We start from the raw sequence: 19,348 nt of genomic DNA on the forward strand, positions 1-19,348 counted from the left end.
TAATACCTTCCACAGAGCATCTCTATCAACTCTATCATATGCCTTCTCCAGATCCATAAATGCTACATACAAATCCATTTGCTTTTCTAAGTATTTCTCACATACATTCTTCAAAGCAAACACCTGATCCACACATCCTCTACCACTTCTGAAACCGCACTGCTCTTCCCCAATCTGATGCTCTGTACATGCCTTCACCCTCTCAATCAATACCCTCCCATATAATTTACCAGGAATACTCAACAAACTTATACCTCTGTAATTTGAGCACTCACTCTTATCCCCTTTGCCTTTGTACAATGGCACTATGCACGCATTCCGCCAATCCTCAGGCACCTCACCATGAGTCATACATACATTAAATAACCTTACCAACCAGTCAACAATACAGTCACCCCCTTTTTTAATAAATTCCACTGCAATACCATCCAATCCTGCTGCCTTGCCGGCTTTCATCTTCCGCAAAGCTTTTACTACCTCTTCTCAGAAAAGAGGAGTGAATGTTGGGGTGAAGAAGGTGGTGAGAGTAAGTGAGCTTGGGAAGGAGACCTGTGTGGGGAAGTACCAGGAGAGACTGTGTACAGAATGGAAAAAGGTGAGAACAATGGAAGTAAGGGGAGTGGGGGAGGAATGGGATGTATTTAGGGAATCAGTGATGGATTGTGCAAAAGATGCTTGTGGCATGAGAAGAGTGGGAGGTGGGCTGTTTAGAAAGGGTAGTGAGTGGTGGGATGAAGAAGTAAGAGTATTAGTGAAAGAGAAGAGAGAGGCATTTGGACGATTTTTGCAGGGAAAAAATGCAATTGAGTGGGAGAAGTATAAAAGAAAGAGACAGGAGGTCAAGAGAAAGGTGCAAGAGGTGAAAAAAAGGGCAAATGAGAGTTGGGGTGAGAGACTATCAGTAAATTTTAGGGAGAATAAAAAGATGTTCTGGAAGGAGGTAAATAGGGTGCGTAAGACAAGGGAGCAAATGGGAACTTCAGTGAAGGGCGTAAATGGGGAGGTGATAACAAGTAGTGGTGATGTAAGAAGGAGATGGAATGAGTATTTTGAAGGTTTGTTGAATGTGTCTGATGACAGAGTGGCAGATATAGGGTGTTTTGGTCGAGGTGGTGTGCAAAGTGAGAGGGTTAGGGAAAATGATTTGGTAAACAGAGAAGAGGTAGTAAAAGCTTTGCGGAAGATTATTATTATTGTTATTATTATTATTATATATTGTCTATTATACTCGATCGCCGTTTCCTGCATCAGCAAGGTAGCGCCAGGAAACAGATGAAAAAAGACCCATCCACTCATATATACATATATTTACATACACGCACATATATACATACGTATACGTACACATACAGATATTTATTCTATATTGTTATATATCGCGGGAAATGGCGAATAGTATGAAAGAAAGAAATTGTTATATCGCTCATGTGTAATTATCTATTTATTATTATGTTTGTTCTGTATGGGGAGGGAGTTTTGCAAAACTCATGGGGCCCCATCTCTTATACATTCTCTAATATCATACAACCTCTTAAATTTATATATGCTGTCTGCATTAACCATTCCCTCAGTCATCCTGTTCCATTCATTCCCCACTTTTATACTGCAAAAGTACTTTACGTCTTTTCTAAGAAGCTTCTTGCTTAATTTTATGTTATGTACTTTGGTTGTATTATCTCTATATCTTCAAAGAACTGTTCACTATTCATTTCGTTAATCTGTTTTGAAAATTAGAAACTGATCAGGTCACCCCTTCCTTGTTTCATGCAAAGTAGTGGGCATATTTAATGCCTTCACCTATTCCTTGTAACTTAGCTATCTTAATTCTGTTAACACTTTTGTTGCCTTTCTTTGGAACTTTCTTTCTGAAAAGCATATTGTAGCTTTGGCTTTATGAAGGATATGAACAGCCTTATCCATGTACTCAAAAGCTATTCTTACATCTACAAGAAGACAGTTTGTTTCCTATGTTGCTCTTCTGTTGTTAGACTCTGGCGGGTGACAAGTTAGGGATGATGTTGACCCAATTCCTTCTCACATACACAATCTGGAAGCTTCTTTCCTAGACTCTGGCTGGTGACAAGTTAGGGAAGATGTTGACCCAATTCCTTCTCACATACACAATCTGAAAGCTTATTTCCTGCTGGATGACAGTTATACTGATGCCTTCTTTTGTTTAGTCCCATAACTGTTGCCTTCCAATTACTGGGGATGAATTTCATCACCCATATATCAAACCAATTTTTGAGTCAGTTTAGGTCCCATATAAGCTGGTGCAATCCTGTTCAATTTTCAGTTCCCTTATGACCTTTTGCATCATCTGCAAACACCCCCAGTAGCTGTCCATTTCTTTCCACTGTGAAAACGTTTCAGCTTGTCATTCACTTTCTTACATCTCCTTATGTCACCTACATTTCATCCTTTTGAATGTTTTTTTAATATAGCTTCTTAACCTTCACTTTTCTAAGCTAAATAGACTAAAGTCTTTTAGTCGTCTCTTAACAGGTACTTGTCAGCTCTGAAATCATCGTGGTAGCTTGACACTGTACTCTCTTCATTCTGTCTATGTATTTTTTGGCTAAGGAGACCAAAATTGAACACAGTATTCAAGATGGGGATGAACCAATGAATTGCAAATAGTAAGGTTGATTTCAGTTGGGGATTAATCAGTGAATTGCAAAGGGTGAGGTTGATTTTCGTGGACTTAGATTCAAAGGCCCTTCCTATGAATCCAAGAATGTATTTCATTGTTTTTGATGCTTCTGTCCACTGCTTGTTTGGTTTTAGTTTACCAGGAATTATTATGCCATGAGTCTTTTTCCTCATTTACCTTTTGCGGTTCGACAGAACTCATATTGTAGCTGGCCTTTTTGTTTTTACTGCTATGTAAAACTTTGATCTTATCAAAATCAGAATTTATTTGCCGGCTATGAGCCCAGTCTATCAGATTTTCTGTCAGTTTGAAGCTGTAGATGTTCATGTTCATTTGTTGCCTTATTTCCCAGCTTTTTATCATTATCATATTTTGATATCTTGCAATGCAGCCTATTATCATTATTGTTATTCATTTATATTCACCATTTCCTGCCTTAGCAAGGTAGCGTTAAGAACAGAGGACTGAGCCTTGGAGGGAATATCTTCACTTGGCCCCCTTCTCTGTCCTTTCTTTTGGAAAATTTAAAACGAGAGGGGAGGATTTCCAGCCCCACGCTCCCTCCCCTTTAGGTCACCTTTTACGACATGCAAGGAATACGTGGGAAGTATTCTTTCTCCCCTATCCCCAGGGATAAGTATCATTAATATATTAATGAATTTATTTAGAAAGGGGGTGACTGTGTTGTGATTGGTTGGTAAGGATATTCAGTTTATGTATGGATCATGATGAAGTGACTGAGGATAGGTGGAATGCATGTACATTGCCATTGTACAAAGGAAAAGGGGATAGAGATGAGTGTTCAATCTACAGAGGCATAAGTTTGTTAAGTATACCTAGAAAATTGTATGGGAGAGTATTGATTGAGGGGGTGACGGCATTTACAGAGCATCAGACTGGGGAAGAGCAGTGTGGTTTCAGAAGTGGTAGGGGATGTGTGGATCTCATGTTTACTTTGAAGAATGTATATGAAAAATACTTAGAAAAACATATGAATTTGCATGTGGCATTTGTGGATCTGGATATGATAGGGTTGATAGAGATGCTTTGTGGAACATCATAAGAATATATAGTGTGGGAGGGAAGCTGCTAGAAGCAGTGAGAAGTTTTTATCAAGGGTGTAAGACATGCGTATGAGTAGGAAGAGAGGAGATTGATTGGTTTGCAGTAAAGATCAGTCTGTAGCAGGGGTATGTGATGTCACCATTGTTGTTCTGTTTGTTTATGAATGGGGTGGTGAGGGAGGTAAATGCAAGTCTTGGAGAGAGGGGCAAGTATGCAATCTGTTTGGGATGAGAGGGTCTGGCAAGTGAATCAGTTGTTGTTTGCTGATGATACAGCACTGGTGACTGATTTGAGTGAGAAACTGCAGAGGTTGATGACTGTGTTTGGAAAGTTTGTGAAAGGAGAAAGTTGAGAGTAAATGTGAATAAGATCAAGGCTATTAGGTTCTTCAGGTTTGAGGAACAAGTTAGTTAGGATGTAAGTTGGAATGGAGGAAAATTGGAGGAAGTGAAATGTTTTTGATATCTTGGTGTGAACTTGGCACCAAATGGAACGATGGAAGTGGAAGTGAGTCATAGGTTTGGGGATAGGGGGAAAGGTTTTGGGGGTGATAAGAATGTGTGGAAAGGGAGAATGGTATGTCAGAGCAAAAATGGGTATGTTTGAAGGATTAATAGTTCCAACAATATTATGTGGTTGTGAGTTATGGGCTATAGATGGAGCTGTATGGGGAGGTTGGATGTATTTGAGGACAGTATGTGGTGTGAGATGGTTTGATTGAGTAAGTAATGAAAGAGTAAGAGAGATATGTGGTAATGAAAAGAGTGTGGTTGAGAGAGCAGAAGAGAGTGTGTTGAAATGGTTTAAACATATGGAGAGACTGAGTGAGGACTGGTTGACAAAGAGGATATATGTGTCACAGGTGGAAGGAACAAGGAGAAGTGGGAGATCAAATTGGAGGTTGAAGGATGGAGTAAAAAAGATTTTGAGCAATCTGGGCATGAACATGCAGGAGGGTGAGGGGTGTGCAAGGAATAGAAGAATTGGAATGTTGTGGTTTACTGGGGGTCTGTGTGTTGTCACTGGACTGAACCAGGGCATTGAAGCATCTAGGATAAACCATGGAAAGGTCTTTGGGGCCTGGATGTGGATAGGGAGCTGTGTTTTTGGTACATTACACATGACAGCAAAAGAATGAGTGTGTGTGGATATGGCCTTTTTTTCATCTGTTTCCTGGCGCTGCCTCGCTGACGTGGGGTAGCAATGCTGTTTCCTGTGAGTTGGGGTGGCGCCAGGAATGGATGAAGGTGAAGGAGTGTGAAAATGTACAGTACATTGTATATAATTATGTGTATATGTATTTGTATATGTATATTTTGATATGTGTATATATGTATATGTACATGTATGTGTGTGTATGTATATATGTGTGTATATGAGTGGATTGGTCTTTCTATATATTTCCTAGTGCTACCTTGCTAATGCAGGAAATGGCAGTCAAGTATAATAATGATAATGATAATATATGAGAAAGATGACTGGTCCCAAGACCTGTTACATCTAACCATTCTGAGGCTTGACCATTAATCACAGCTGTTTATAGTCAGTCAACCCATTTTCCGTCTACCGAAGTACAGCCTCATCACTGCCGTGTGATTTAATTTTTGCTAGTAACCTTTGATGTGGAACCTCACCAAAAGCTTTTTGAAAATCTAGATAGATGACCGCAGCTGCTTTACTTTCATGATATGTCTTGATTATATCATAAAAGAAATCAAGCAGATTTTTTAGACATGAGTGATTTCATTGAAAACCATGCTGAGAATAGTTTATTAAGTGGTGTTCCTCTAAATGGTTTACAATTCTGCCTTGATTGGTGGTTTCCATAGGTTTTCCAACTACAGACATTAAACTGATTGAGTGATAATCTCGTGGCAGTAACTTACTGGTTTTCTTTAATATCGGTGTTACACTGGCAAACTTCCCTAGAAACTGAATTTCCTGCTGTCCTTATTGCTCTTGAGCTTGTAGAAATCTCTGCCACAAATAGTTTCATTATCTTTGATTCTCTGTCATAACTTCTTGCCATAACACCCTGAGATCAGAATGTAACATGTTGGTCTCTGAAGTAAGAAACAAAAATTTAAACATCTTGGTCAAGGTATTCAAATCAAATTGCTGTGGATTCCCTCTCATGTAGGCCTCTAAGAACATGACATGATGTTTTAGCCAAACTTGCATTAGTAAAGAAACTATTGAATACAACGTTGGGTTGTCAATCAGAAGCCTCAAAGCTTTGATTAGAATGGAACAAACAGACAACTTTGAAGCAAGTAGAGGCATTTTCCATCTCAGAGAAATATGTAAAGTCAAACATGCATATGAATGAAATAATAAGATCAGCAGATTACAAGATGTTGTAATAGCTGAACTATGGTTGGGCAATAGGTACTACTTATGGTTTGGCCTATCTGGAGATGTTAATCTTATGTATTGTGAAGTTAATGGCCAACGATTTGTACTCAAACTAGAACATTATGTCTTTAACTGAAAAACTAGAGTCTTTTAGGATGGATCTTAACAGACCATGCCAGAAATGTCACATCTTATTGTTAATAACAAGTTACCTGAATTTAAGATATCCACTTCTTGCATCTAGTTGGTAAAACTTACCACATGAGACTAACATGTATTGAACCAGTTTTGTAACAACCTAAATAATATTAGCCAACTGGGGTCTGACAAAGACCCTTTGTGACCTCTGTAATCCTTTTGCGCGACCACTTACAGAATGAGCATGGGGGGTACACAATAAACTTGCTGTTGATACCAGCACAAAGCAAATCAACATCCATTCATCTTTTCCCATAGCAAGTGATTTCTAAAAAAGGCATCAGTCAAAAATAGAGTGAAACAATTAGGAAATAGAATAAGGAATGGAGACGAGGAGATAATAGGGTTTCACAGAAAAGAACTAAGTAATTTGACACATGGATAAATCCAAATGTCCAGTTTACATACCTGTACAGAGAAAAGAAGGAAACATCAGAGATTTGGCCATTCAAGGAAGGAGATGGTTTTATAAAGGACCTCAAAAGATTACATGAAATGTTGAATAACCAATAGGAATCAGCATTTAGTACAAGAGATTATTATGAAATTGATTAAAATTCAGTGATTATGAGAAGAATGTACTCTCAAATATAAACTTAACAGAAAGAGCATAATCAAAGCTGTTGATTATCATAAAGAAAGCTCAGCTCCAGTCTAGGTGGAATTCTGGCAGTTTTCCAAAGATGATAGAAAGTATAGCCAGACCTCTTACAGTGTTGCTGAAACAAAGCATAGGCCAATCAAGCATAACAGATGCCCATAAAATGGTGTACATAACACCAATACATAAAAACGAATCCATACTGCTGAAACAGTAATTACCAGTCAGCCAAACTTTAGTCATGATTAAAGTACTGTATTTGAGAGAGTAATAGATATATATAATAGAACTCTTACTTCAAACAAACTCATAAATGAAGGATGGAATGAATTCTTTCATGGTAGAATCACACAAACACAGGTACTAGCTCATTATAATGACTTTAAAATAATGATGAATTAGGAAATAATAGACACTGTTCATCTTGATTTTGCAAGTGCCTTTGATAAAGTAAATTATGGAGTGCTACCACAGTAAGTGGCAAGACAAAATGTTTAAAAAAAATAGGAAAATGGGTCAAAGAATTTCTATCCAACAGAAAGTTTAAAGTAGTTGCAATTGGAAGTATATCTGAGGATTATGTACTATCAAAGGTACTGCAAGGAATGTTTCTGGGTGCAGTACTCTTTGTAACCTTAATCTTAGACATAGATAAGGAAGTAAGAAAGAGTTTTGTTATATATAATGCTGATGACACAAAAGTAAGTAAAGCAATGGAGTGTGGAGGATCAAGGAAAGCTATTGAGATATTTGGATATTATCACAAATGGGAAGATGAAAACTTAATGGAATTTAGTGAGAAGTTTGAATAGATAGGTCATGTGGTAATTAATGCTATTTCAACACCTACACACACCTACAGGAAAAGAAATAAAGAGTGAAGTAAACATCCAAAGATCTGGTAATTCTTATGAATGAAAAAGTTCATAGATAGTGCTTTCAAGCCAAATAATCAGTAGAATGATACTGAGAAGATTTGCAAAAAAGAGACATGGGAGGCTATTTAAAAAGCTGGATCAACAGGCAGGAACAATAGGGAACTCTTTTGACAAATACAAGATTATCTTAGTGGAAGGACTCTTGTCAAAGGAACCTTCTCCACAAAGGTGGAGGTTACAAGTGTTATGCCACAGGGTTCTGTTGTGGGACTACTATTCCCCCTGATCTGTGTGCTTCACTTTACAGAAAGTGTGGAGTCCTACCTGAAAATGTTTGCAGTTGAAGCAAAGGTCATAAAAGAAGTTAAATGTGTGAAGGCCTGCATAAGCCTACAGAGTGAACCTAAACAGATTCCATAGTTGGTGTAATACTTGGTTGATGAAATTTAACCAGAGCAAATGTAAAGTGATAAGGGTGGGACAACTTGAATAACCCCTTGATGTGATCATTATTGCCAGGTCCAAAGTTGAGAGAAAAGTAAAGGAGACACTGTTTGCTGGCAGATACATGAAAAGTTTTCAGGTATATGGATAAAATCTTTTTTTAGCTTGCTGTTCTTATCATGAATAAAGCGAAATGTAGAGTATGCCTCAGTCTTGGTTACCACACCTAAACAAGCACAAAGAACTAATAGAGAAGGTCTGAAGGAGAACAAAATAGATGGTATCTGAAATATGTGAGCTAAGTTACAGGAAAGGGCTAGAAGCCTTAGATTTGCCCACCTTGGAAGAGAGAATAGTAAGAGTAACTGTTAAACCAGATTGATGACTCGGTAAACATTTCTTTGAAAGACACATGCCAAGGACAACTAGAGAATATGTGAACTTAATCAAGAATTTCTTAAAAGATATAAAGAAGCACTTTATAATATAAAGGGCAATGGATGAATGGAATAAAATGGATGAGGATATAGTTAATGCTGACAGCATACATAAACTAAAGAAATTGTATGATAGGGGAGAATGTTCAGAAGTGTAAAACTACCTCCATGTACAGTACAAATAGGTATAGGTAATTACAGCTTCCATGACAACCCCATCCACTTCTCTGCTCTGCTAATCTACCTCAGAATCCTCTATATCCCTGCTTCATGGTAAGTCTTCAACTTGTAGGCTTCAGTACCTCATCTTTGTGATTTACTTCAGCCTTAGAATCAGCTTGAAGCTTTTGTCCAATATCTCTTTACTGATTATATTGTCAAGTTCCCTGACAGTTTTACATGGATCCTTCACCTCTAGTGCTCTCTGGCACATTTTATGTTCCCTGAGTCTAAACTCCAATGTCTTTACCATTTCCTTTTGGCAGCATATAAAGCATATCTACAGTTTTATGCACTGAGGGCTATCAGCTGTCATTTCCTCTTTCTACACCCCACTGGCTATGGTGCTTTCCACTGAGAATCCCTCATCTTTTCAAATCCAAGCTTCCCTTTTCCACCTCCTTTTTTCCACCATGCTGTTATTTGTCCTAAAGTGTTACTGCCTGGGATTAGTTGACTGGATGTGTCAAACGTCATCTGGGTCAACGAAGGCTCATTTCTTTATATTTCTTCTGGCTTTTGAAAACCCAAATATCTTGGTTCAAGTTGGTTACTTAACTTTTACTAAACTTTAAGTTCCTTTCTCAAATGTCTATAAATAGTGGTTAATTCCTTTCTTTGCTCCAAATACTGTAAAATGAAACAAATATACTGTTGCATTAGGAACCCCACTGGGAGAGAAATTCACTTGTAAGCTGCAGCTGGTAGCTTTGCCAGTTGCATTTTAAGCTGTAGTGAAAATGAATATGTAGTTTGTAGTAAACATAGAATCGGAGAAGTTTCTAGAAGTAACATGCTTTATGATAAACAACATTCTTGATAAAGGTATTTAAAGATACATAGCCCAATTTTTACGTAATAGACATACTTTACCTTTAATTTCTTTTTCTGTCTTAGGTTGCAATGTCACACCTGAGTGCTTTGGACACATGGCAAAGTTACTGACTTGCTTAGCAATGGGTCGTGTCATTGTGGCTTTGGAAGGTGGTTACAACTTGAACACGATCAGCTATTGCATGACTATGTGTACAAAAGCTCTACTGGGTGACCCACTTATCCCTCTTGCCCAGAAATTAATGCCATGTGCCAGTGCCATTGACACCTTGACCAAAGTTGTTAACACACATAGAAAATTCTGGTCTGCACTTAATTTTAAGGTAAGCATTTTTTTATTTTGTATTTGTGATGGACATTTAATAGATAAAGTATTTTTTGTAACTGAAGTGCATTTCTTCATCTTCAAGCAGAACTTTCTTTTTATGTTCTAATTGCATTCTGAGCCTTAAGAATTAGTAGCTGAATTTGAGATACATAATGCGAAGGAAGAAATGTATATAACCCTAAGCATTAGTGAATTGTTATTTTTTGAGTGGTAGCCACTTTTACAAAAACCTTATTATATCTTAGTTTGATTCATGGTTTAATCCCCTTACTGTGCTCACTTCCTACTTGCACAATTGTCTTGCTTTTCTATTAGAAATGCCCTGGTGAATTTAGTAACTTTCCATATACTCAGCATATAGATGTAGCACTTTTCACAAGGCCTTGTGTCATCCTAGTCATGCACTTTTTCCATATTCATAATCTATTTGTATTTTTTATTGTACTTTGTCACTGTCTCCCACATTAGTGAGGTAGCACAAGGAAACAGATGAAAGAATGGCCCAACCCACCCACATACACATGTTTATACATAAACGCCCACACACATACATATACATACCTATACATTTCAACGTATACATACATATACATACACAGACATTACATATATATACACATGTACATATTCATACATGCTGCCTTCATCCACTCCCGCCACCACCCCATCACACATGAAATGGCAACCCCCTCCCCCACAAATGCACGAGGTAGTGCTAGGAAAAGACAACAGAGGCCACATTCGTCCACACTCAGTCCCCATCTGTCATGTGTAATGCACCAAAACCACAGCTCCCATCTTACATCCAGGCTCCACAAAACTTTCCATGGTTTACCCCAGACGCTTCACATGCCCTGGCTCAATCCATTGACAGCACATCAACCCCGGTATACCACATCATTCCAGTTCACTCTATTCCTTGCACGCCTCTCACCCTCCTGTATGTTCAGGCCCCCATTGCTCAAAATCTTTTTCACTCCATCCTTCCACCTCCAGTTTGGTCTCCCACTTCTCCTCATTCCCTCCACCTCTGACACATATATCCTCTTTTTCAATCTTTCCTCACTCATTCTCTCCATGTGACCAAACCATTTCAATACACCCTCTTTTGTTCTCTCAACCCCACACTTATTATTACTGCACATTTCTCTTACCCTTTCATTACTTACTCGATCGAACCACCTCACACCACATATTGTCCTCAAACATCTCATTTCCAAAACAACCACCCTCCTCCGCACTACCCTATCTATAGCCCATCCCTCACAACCATATAACATTGTTAGAACCATTATTCCTTCAAACATAAACATTTTTGCTCTCCGAGATAATGTTCCCGACTTACATACATTGTTCAACGCTCCCAGAACCTTCGCCCCCTCCCCCACCCTGTGACTCGCTTCCACTTTCATGGTTCCATCTGCTGCCAAATCCACTCCCAGATATCTAAAACACTTCACTTCCTCCAGTTTTTCTCCATTCAAACTTACCTCCCAGTTGACTAGTCCCTCAACCCTACTGAACCTAATAACCTTGCTCTTATTCACATTTATCTTTTTTCTTTCACACACTTTACCATACTCAGTCACCAACTTCTGCAGTTTCTCCAAATATTTTTCATGCAAATGTTTCTGAAGGCAAGCACCTGGTTAAAACACCCTTTACCTCTCCAGAAGCAACATAGTTTCTCCCCAATAAGATGTGTGCATGCTACCACCTTCTCAGCCCCCATTCCCCTGGTATACTCAAAAGACTCATGCCTCTAATTCAAGTACTCACTTTTGGCACCCATGCCTTTATGTAAGAACACTATACTTGCCTTCTGGCAGTCCTCATGCACTTCATTGAGGGCCTTACAAATGTCTGATAGCCTTTAACACTTGCTCCATTCACTCATACTGTTTTGCCACACTTCATCTTAAGTAAGTATTTCAGTTTCTCCTCCCTCTTCACCCTACCTTTTACCAGGATTCTCTCACTATGCATACTAACTCTCAGATACACTACATCTACCTCCTTATCATCAAAGACATTGAACACTCCTTCAAATTACTCAATCCTTATTTCTCTCTAGGATTTGTGTGTCTCATGAGAGTAGAGAGAATTCTGAAATTCCAAAGGACTAAAACCCACTAACACTCTATCTTTTGGTTTGGTAAATGCCTCTCACTCCATGCTAACCATCTACTTGCCAATTGCAGCCAGCAGCTCAGCCTAGGTTTGCCCTGCCCTTCTACCATTCGGTTACTTCTACTCAGCAATGATGTCTTTGTGTTGTAGGCAGCCAGAATGGCTGCCTCATAATTCTTGGGATCCCCAAATGCTACATACACCCCTACCATAGATAAGTATCCTTTTCTGATTCACTTAGGTTGTAGTTTAAATCTGAATGGTGATTTTTGTTTTGCAGGATTATTGATATATTGCTTATCTGAATTGTTATAATTTTATGTGATAGTTGGTGACTTATCACCTCTTCCTCCCCTTTTCCTTCAACTTTTTTGAAGCTTGATAGGTTGTTTTATATATTCGCTTAGAGGCTTTTAGTGTATAGGTCCCCTACAGAGGGAATACACCCAGAGTGGCAACATTGATTCAGCCCTTACTTTCATGCTAATCTGGGTAAAACATGCCAGGCAAGCTTCCATAGAGATTGTTTTTCCTCACAGGGTTAGGAGCATTTGGGAGCTACTTGGATGAAAATCACCACCAAGTCATGGTGGGTGAGTTGGAATCATTTGGCCTACTGATTTAGGAGTCCCACACAAGAGTTTGACAGTGCTTCAAGCCCTATTTTTGTATACTAATGTGGGTTGAACATCAGTAAGTCAAGTTTCCACTTATTTTGTTCTGCTCACTTGACCATGACTGGCATTTCAGTAGCTTGAATTTAGGGGGAAGGAATTTTTCAGTTTCACATAGAATGTTTTTCTCACAGGGTTATGAGCATTTGGGAGCTACGTGGTGAGTTAGTTACAATTATTTAGCCCACTAATGTGGCAGTACCACACCTCAACCATTGCAGTGCCTTTACATAAGGCAGTGCTGGACCAGGACCCCCTGCAATGCAGAGACAGTACAACCCCTAGTAGGCCAAGCTTTTCACAAAAAGTATGTACTTATATAAGAAAGCTTGCTTTCTAGGTGATGTTGGTTGGATTTCAGTGATTACTATTTGTGTGTTACTGGGAGAGAAGTTTACACCTATCTCTTAACCATGTTTATTTGAACCATGTCTTTACTCATATATGTGCATACATACATATGCACCCATAAACTGTCTTCTGGCAAATATTAGAATAGCTTTCAAGTATATGGATAAAGAAATATTTAACAAGATCTTCATATCAGACAAAAGCCCAAAACTGAAATGCACTTTTCAAGTTTGGTCACCACACCTAAAGAAATGCAAAGAGCTACTAGGGAGGATCCTGAGGAGGGCAACAATGATTGGTGCCAGAATTAAGAGAGCTGAGTCTATGAATTTGCTCAACTTGCAGGAGGAAAAGTAACCTGAATGTATGTAACCTTTAAGTTTTCATTAAAATAGATCAGTATGACATAGAGAGTGAACGGTTCTTAGAGATGGAAGGATAGAGCAACTAAAGGAGATAACAAGAAAGTAAGTAACTTGTTAAAAAAGGTGTAATGAAGTACTTCTGTAGTATTATAGTGGTGAATGGATGGAATGAAATGACAGAGGACATGGTTAATGCAAACAGCATACATAAATTTGAGAGATGGAGGCCTCTTGAATGTAAAACTCCCTTCCCACATAGTACAAATAGGTAGTTACAAGAAGCGGGAAATAAACAACAAGACTCCGTGTTTGAGAAGGCCCTGGGAATCTACATCATTCCTGCCAACAGAGTTTCACATTAGGAAAATAGTTAGGGAGATAAACTGTCTGTAGGCAGCTGTTTGAAAACTTTCAGGTATATGGAAAAGAAATTATTTACTAAGTTGTTCATATTTTACATGAACCCAAAACTAGTAAATGCTTCTCAAGTCTGGTCACTGCACTTGAAGAAACACAAAGAGTTACAGCATGAGAGAAGGTTCAGAGAAGGTCAACAAAGATGGTACCAGATTTAAAAGAGCATTAAGAGGGAAAAGCTGGAAGCCTTAGATTTTCCGGCCTTGGAAGAGAGAAGAGCGAGGGGTACCCTGACCATGACCTTTATATTTTTTAACCATATGATGATGTAGACAGTGAACAGTGAATGGTTACTGAGATGATTTTGATAATCCTTAGCAGTGAGAGAATAGTTTCTTAGATACATGCAATATCCAGGAGGTAGAGCATTCTCAGTTTTACTGGTGACATGTATTGGGTTTAGAGATCATTCCAAACCTTTGGTCTTTAACTAGCTAAAAGTGAACCAAGTGAGTTTCAGTGTACCCATCTCTTAACTGTTTCTTAGAAAACTTCTGCTGGAGAACATCATGTTTGATGCCCAATTAAATCCACTGAGAAGTTATCTAGGTGGTACTCATTTTTGCTTGTCTGAGAGGCTTGTTTTGTTGGCCATACCTGACCTTTGCATTGAAGCCTATGGTATGAGAAAGCTTCTTTCCACACTGGCCTTTCTGAGGGAACTTTCTTTGGAGTGGTTTAGTACAAGTGGCTTTTGACATTCATTGAACACCGTTATTAAAATGTCATCTTACTCTAGATGTTGAAAATCAGCTTTGCATGGCACTGGGCTTGCCACCTTGGAGGCACAGGAATGCTAATATAGTACAGGATAAGCTTTAAGGTAACTTTTCTTGCCATACTGTCCTCTTAGTTGACAATTTTTTCTTTACCCCTCCCCCTTCATGTTGGTATGCTCTTAAAGTTTTTGGGATGAACTGACTCCGGAGAGAAATCTGTTTTAAAGAATGAAATGGTCTTTAAGGTAATGTCTCAAGAACAAATTTCTGGGTTGCAGTCTTCCACTGTGCCTTCCTCTCATTTTCCTAAAACTTTTTTTCAAAACTATTCATAACCACCACTTTGGTAGCACCTGTATTCCACGAATTTTGAAGCAGCCAGTATGACTGTGACATCATTGCTGAATGGAGGTACTGCTTGGCAGAGGGGCAGCCAGGACTGAGTTGCAGACCACAACTTTGAATAAGCGGTTAGTGAGGGGTGAGAAGCATTAACTCACCATAAGGTAAGGGGTTTCTAGCTCATAATAGGGATCTTAGAAATTCTCTCATAGCTTTTCACCTTTTCCTTGCCTGTTACCACTAACCCATCTGCCACCACTCTGTTTTTCTCATTTGTTCCCTTGTTTTCTGCACACTGCTCCCCTCCTACCAAAATGTTTTCTGCACACTGCTCACCTCCTACCAAAATGTTTTCATATTCTTTTAAAGGTTATTGATATTCTCTCATCCCATCTCTCATTGTTTACATTCCAGCCCTTATATCTTTATGTTGACTGCTTGCCACTTACTTTTGTACTCCTCTTAGCCACACACACTCTTCACTCTTTTCTCGCAGATACTGTCGATCATCTCTTCTTTTCTCTTTCACTGATAATGTAACTTCCTCACACCACCACTCAATAACCTACATTGTAAGTGCACTTCCTATGAACCACATACCTCATACTTCATCTACACTGTGTGTCTGTATTCTATTTACTCCTCTGTCACTTCCCATATTCCATGTAGTCTCATCCAGTGCCTCTCTTCTCTCAGTTTCTCTTGTTATCTCTGCACATTGGCATCTTTTCTATGCTTACTCACTTTTCACCATTTCTTTTATGTGTATACTTTCTTAATGCCATAAATCCTGCATCATCTCCCTCACTAAATCATCGCATGTCTCACTTGCCACCCCTCTCAGCAGTCACACTTAACAAAGTTTCTTTTATATGCCTGTTAGTCATCACATAATCCATTAATGCCCACATACCCCTAAGCCCACTTACCAATGTATGCTTATGTATGCATCTTTATTTAAACCAGACTGTTAAAGGTTGTAAAATTTGTAGTTGGATACAAGGTTGTGAAATACAAGAATAAAAGGAGAAAGACATGGTATATGGACTAGATTATGAATGCTGTGTAAGAGAAGAAAAAGGCATATGGTAGATTGCTCAAAAGGAAGGTATCAGTGGAAGTTCAGCAAAGGATGGAAGATTATGAGTTGTGTTTGTGGAATGTTAAGAAACTGATAGAGGAAAGCAGAGATACATTATGATTTTGGAAGAAAGTCGAGTGAAAAGTTTAAAAGATAAAAAATTGTATTGGAAAGAGGTGAAATGGGAAAGAAGTGGATATAAGAGTGGAATTGTAATGTGAGAAGTAAAGAAGGAGAGTTGTTGAATCAAATCAAAAGAAGGAAGTAAAAGGAAGATGAGTATTTTGAAGAACTGATGAATATGGAAGGTGCGGCAGTAGTTGTTACATGCATAGGGATGGAGGATGGAAGAGGAACACAAATGCAGGGCCTATAGCAAGAAGGGAGGTAAAAAGGACAATAATGAGATTGAAGATAGGAAAATTATGTAGAGTGGATAGAATTATGGTTGAAATATGAAGGAGAAAGTGTGATAGAATGGATGCATTTGATATGTAATGTTTCCATGGAAGCAGAAGGTTGTGCCTAAGAATTGGGTGAAAGCTATTATTGTTCCTTTATTCAAAGGAAATAGTTCTAAGGATATATGTAGCAATTATAGAGAAACAAGTCCAATGAGTATACCAGGAAAAGTGTATGCAAGAATGTTCATTGATTGAGTGATGGAAGTAATTGAATATAGAAAAAGAAAAGCAAGGAGGTTAAAGGAAAGTAAGGCAATGTGTGGATCATACTTTTTAGAAGGGAATGACCTTGGTAAGGTATCTAGTGAAAGGTAAGTATGCAGCTTTTATGGATCTAGAGAAAGCATATAACAAATTCGAGTTGAATGCTTTATGGGATATGTTAAGGTCATATGGATGGGGTCAGGAGTTCTGGTCTCACTTCTGGGGTGATTCTAGCTCTGCATCCTTACTTGAGAGTTAAGTTGAAAGCACTCCGCCTTATCAACTGTCCCAGGCTAACTTCCAAAGTTGACCCCCTTGCCCTACGCTGCAATGTTGGTTCACTTTCCCTATTCTGTTGGTATTACCTTGGTTTTTGCTCCCGAGAGCTGGCTGCTGCGTCACATAATTATTGTGCAGCCATCAACAACTTAAGGATAGGCTGTTTTGATACTTGCTTCTTTCCCTACACATTGAAGCTGTACCTTTTCATGTCTTTCCCAATAACTATGACCTGGCACATTTCAAAAGACAGGTTTTTCACTTTCTCCAAAATTCATAAATACTTTCCCTTGTCTTTTCATTTTCCATTTCATAATTCTCTATATGTCATTTAAGGCCTGGCCTTGATGTGGACTTTTGTCTGTGAAGAGCCTTAAAAAAAAACTGTTAAATGGTGTTGAAGCCTTTTTTAGAGGAGTAAATGCATGTGTAAGAGTAGATGGAGGGTTGAGCACAAATTTCGGTATACAAGTGGGTGTGAGGTAGGGCTGTGTCGTGTCACCATGCCTTTTTGATATATAGATGGATGGAGTGATGATCAAAACTAGGGGAAAGGAAGTGCAGAGATGGAGTGTGGTGATGAAGGATGATTGCTAGTGACAAGCCTGTTTATGGATGATACTGTGTTGTTTGCTGAGTGAAGAGGAGTAGCAGAAGGGTATAATTGAGTTTTATGATGTGTGTATTCGTAGGTATTGAAGGTAAATACAAGTAAAGGTAACGATGTTTGAAAGGAGACAGAGTGAAAGTATAGATTTCACAAAGCCCTATAGAGTGAGAGAAGTGTAATAAACTGTGTTACAGATAGGAGGGGAACCACTGGAATAGGCGACAGATTTTAAGTATCTGTGAGCTAGCTTGTGTAAGTTTGATGGTGTGGAGGGAGAAAGCGCTACAGAGTAGAAAAATCATTGGGTCTCTTTATAGAATAATGAAGGGCAGAGTTGTAAATAAGGAAGTGAAGGATGGATTAAGGTACAGCATAGTCCAGGTCCTGACCCTGACATATGCAGCTGAAAAATGGACATGGAGTGAGTCACAGAGGTCTCGAAACCAGGCTGTGGAAATAAGCTATTTGAGTGGAGCATATGGTGTGACTAGATGGAATGAAGAAAGAAATGAGGGGATGTATGAGAGATTTGGTATGCCAAGGAATGAATTGTGGAATGGTCGGGTGGGTGAAATGTAATACACCGAGGGGGTTTAGATATGTAGAAAGAATGCAGGATAGGGAGTTTATAAGGAGAGTGTATGAGAGGATGATTAAAGGGGTCAGTATAGGAGGAAGACCACCTGTGACATGGGGAAATAGAGTGGAAGAGTGCTGGAGGGAGAGAAATGGTGGAAGAATATATAGAATGTTGTATGTGAGGGAGGCATATATGGACAGGGATAAGTGGAGACTCTTTTGTTGTGGCTACCCCGTGGATGGGAGTTCCTGGAGGGAATGGGCATCGGAGATATAGTAGTTAGATTCACATATTTCAGGAGTGAAGAGAGTGATAGTAAATTATAGTGATGCAGACATTATATTTTGGATGAGCCAGTGTTCTAGTTGTGTGATGTAATGTTGCATACTTGTCGTTGCTTAGCATGTGTCAGGGTGTAATGATGCGACTGTGAAGTTATCTGAATAGGAGGTAATGAAAAGTTGTGCAAAAAGAGATGAATTTGGATTGGTGAAAAATCTGCTGCTCGGGGAACATCATTATAGATGGATTTTAGAGGTATAGCTTGTGTGAGTGACTTTACCTTGTGTACCATTACAGGTTGAAGCCTTATCACCTTTAATTCACACTCCAGTATCTAGAAGAGAGATGGAAGTGACATCTTTCCATCAGGAACATAGCACAGATATCCCAGCTTCGCAAGCTAACAACAAGAGTTTTGAAGAGACTCACCCAGGTAAGTTTCATTGGCCTGTGGGAGATTAGACTTGAATTGTGAGTAGGTGAATGTGATTCACAATTGTTGTTCCTGTGGTGCTGGTAATTGATTAGTAACAGCACAGTAGTATGAGTAGTATATAGTGCTGAAAATGGTAAAGAGTTTAAATTTTTGCTTATGGTTAATATATCATGCTAAATAGAAGAAACAGTATATTCATATTCTGCTCATTTTTACCATCACATGCACAACTTTTCCATGTTTAGGGTGTAGAATCTTACTCGAGAAGAAAGGCATTGCATAATGTATCAAGAGCAGTTTTTTTTTGTATAGTCCTTGATTCTTTGTTGTAGACCATAATAAATCTGTGAAGCTACTTTTTGCAAACATCCTCCTTTGGTTAGAATAGAAACTTCATAACCC

At 38.7% G+C, this 19,348-nt stretch overlaps 1 protein-coding gene across 7 annotated transcripts in view; it reads left to right on the plus strand.

Moving 5' to 3' along the window:
* Positions 1–19,348, plus strand: part of HDAC6 (histone deacetylase 6) — a 132,379-nt gene that overhangs the window by 98,403 nt on the left and 14,628 nt on the right. For 6 of the 7 annotated variants that reach the window (XM_071691112.1, XM_071691113.1, XM_071691110.1 and 3 more), the window contains exons 26-27: positions 9,748–10,007; positions 18,808–18,943. In XM_071691112.1, the coding sequence (XP_071547213.1) occupies positions 9,748–10,007; positions 18,808–18,943 (396 nt within the window). Of the gene's footprint in view, positions 1–9,747; positions 10,008–12,213; positions 12,370–18,807; positions 18,944–19,348 lie in introns of those variants that run through there. The other variant, XM_071691116.1, reaches the window with a different exon arrangement.

This window comes from Panulirus ornatus, chromosome 50 (assembly GCF_036320965.1).
Source record: "Panulirus ornatus isolate Po-2019 chromosome 50, ASM3632096v1, whole genome shotgun sequence".
Lineage (NCBI taxonomy): Eukaryota > Metazoa > Arthropoda > Malacostraca > Decapoda > Palinuridae > Panulirus > Panulirus ornatus.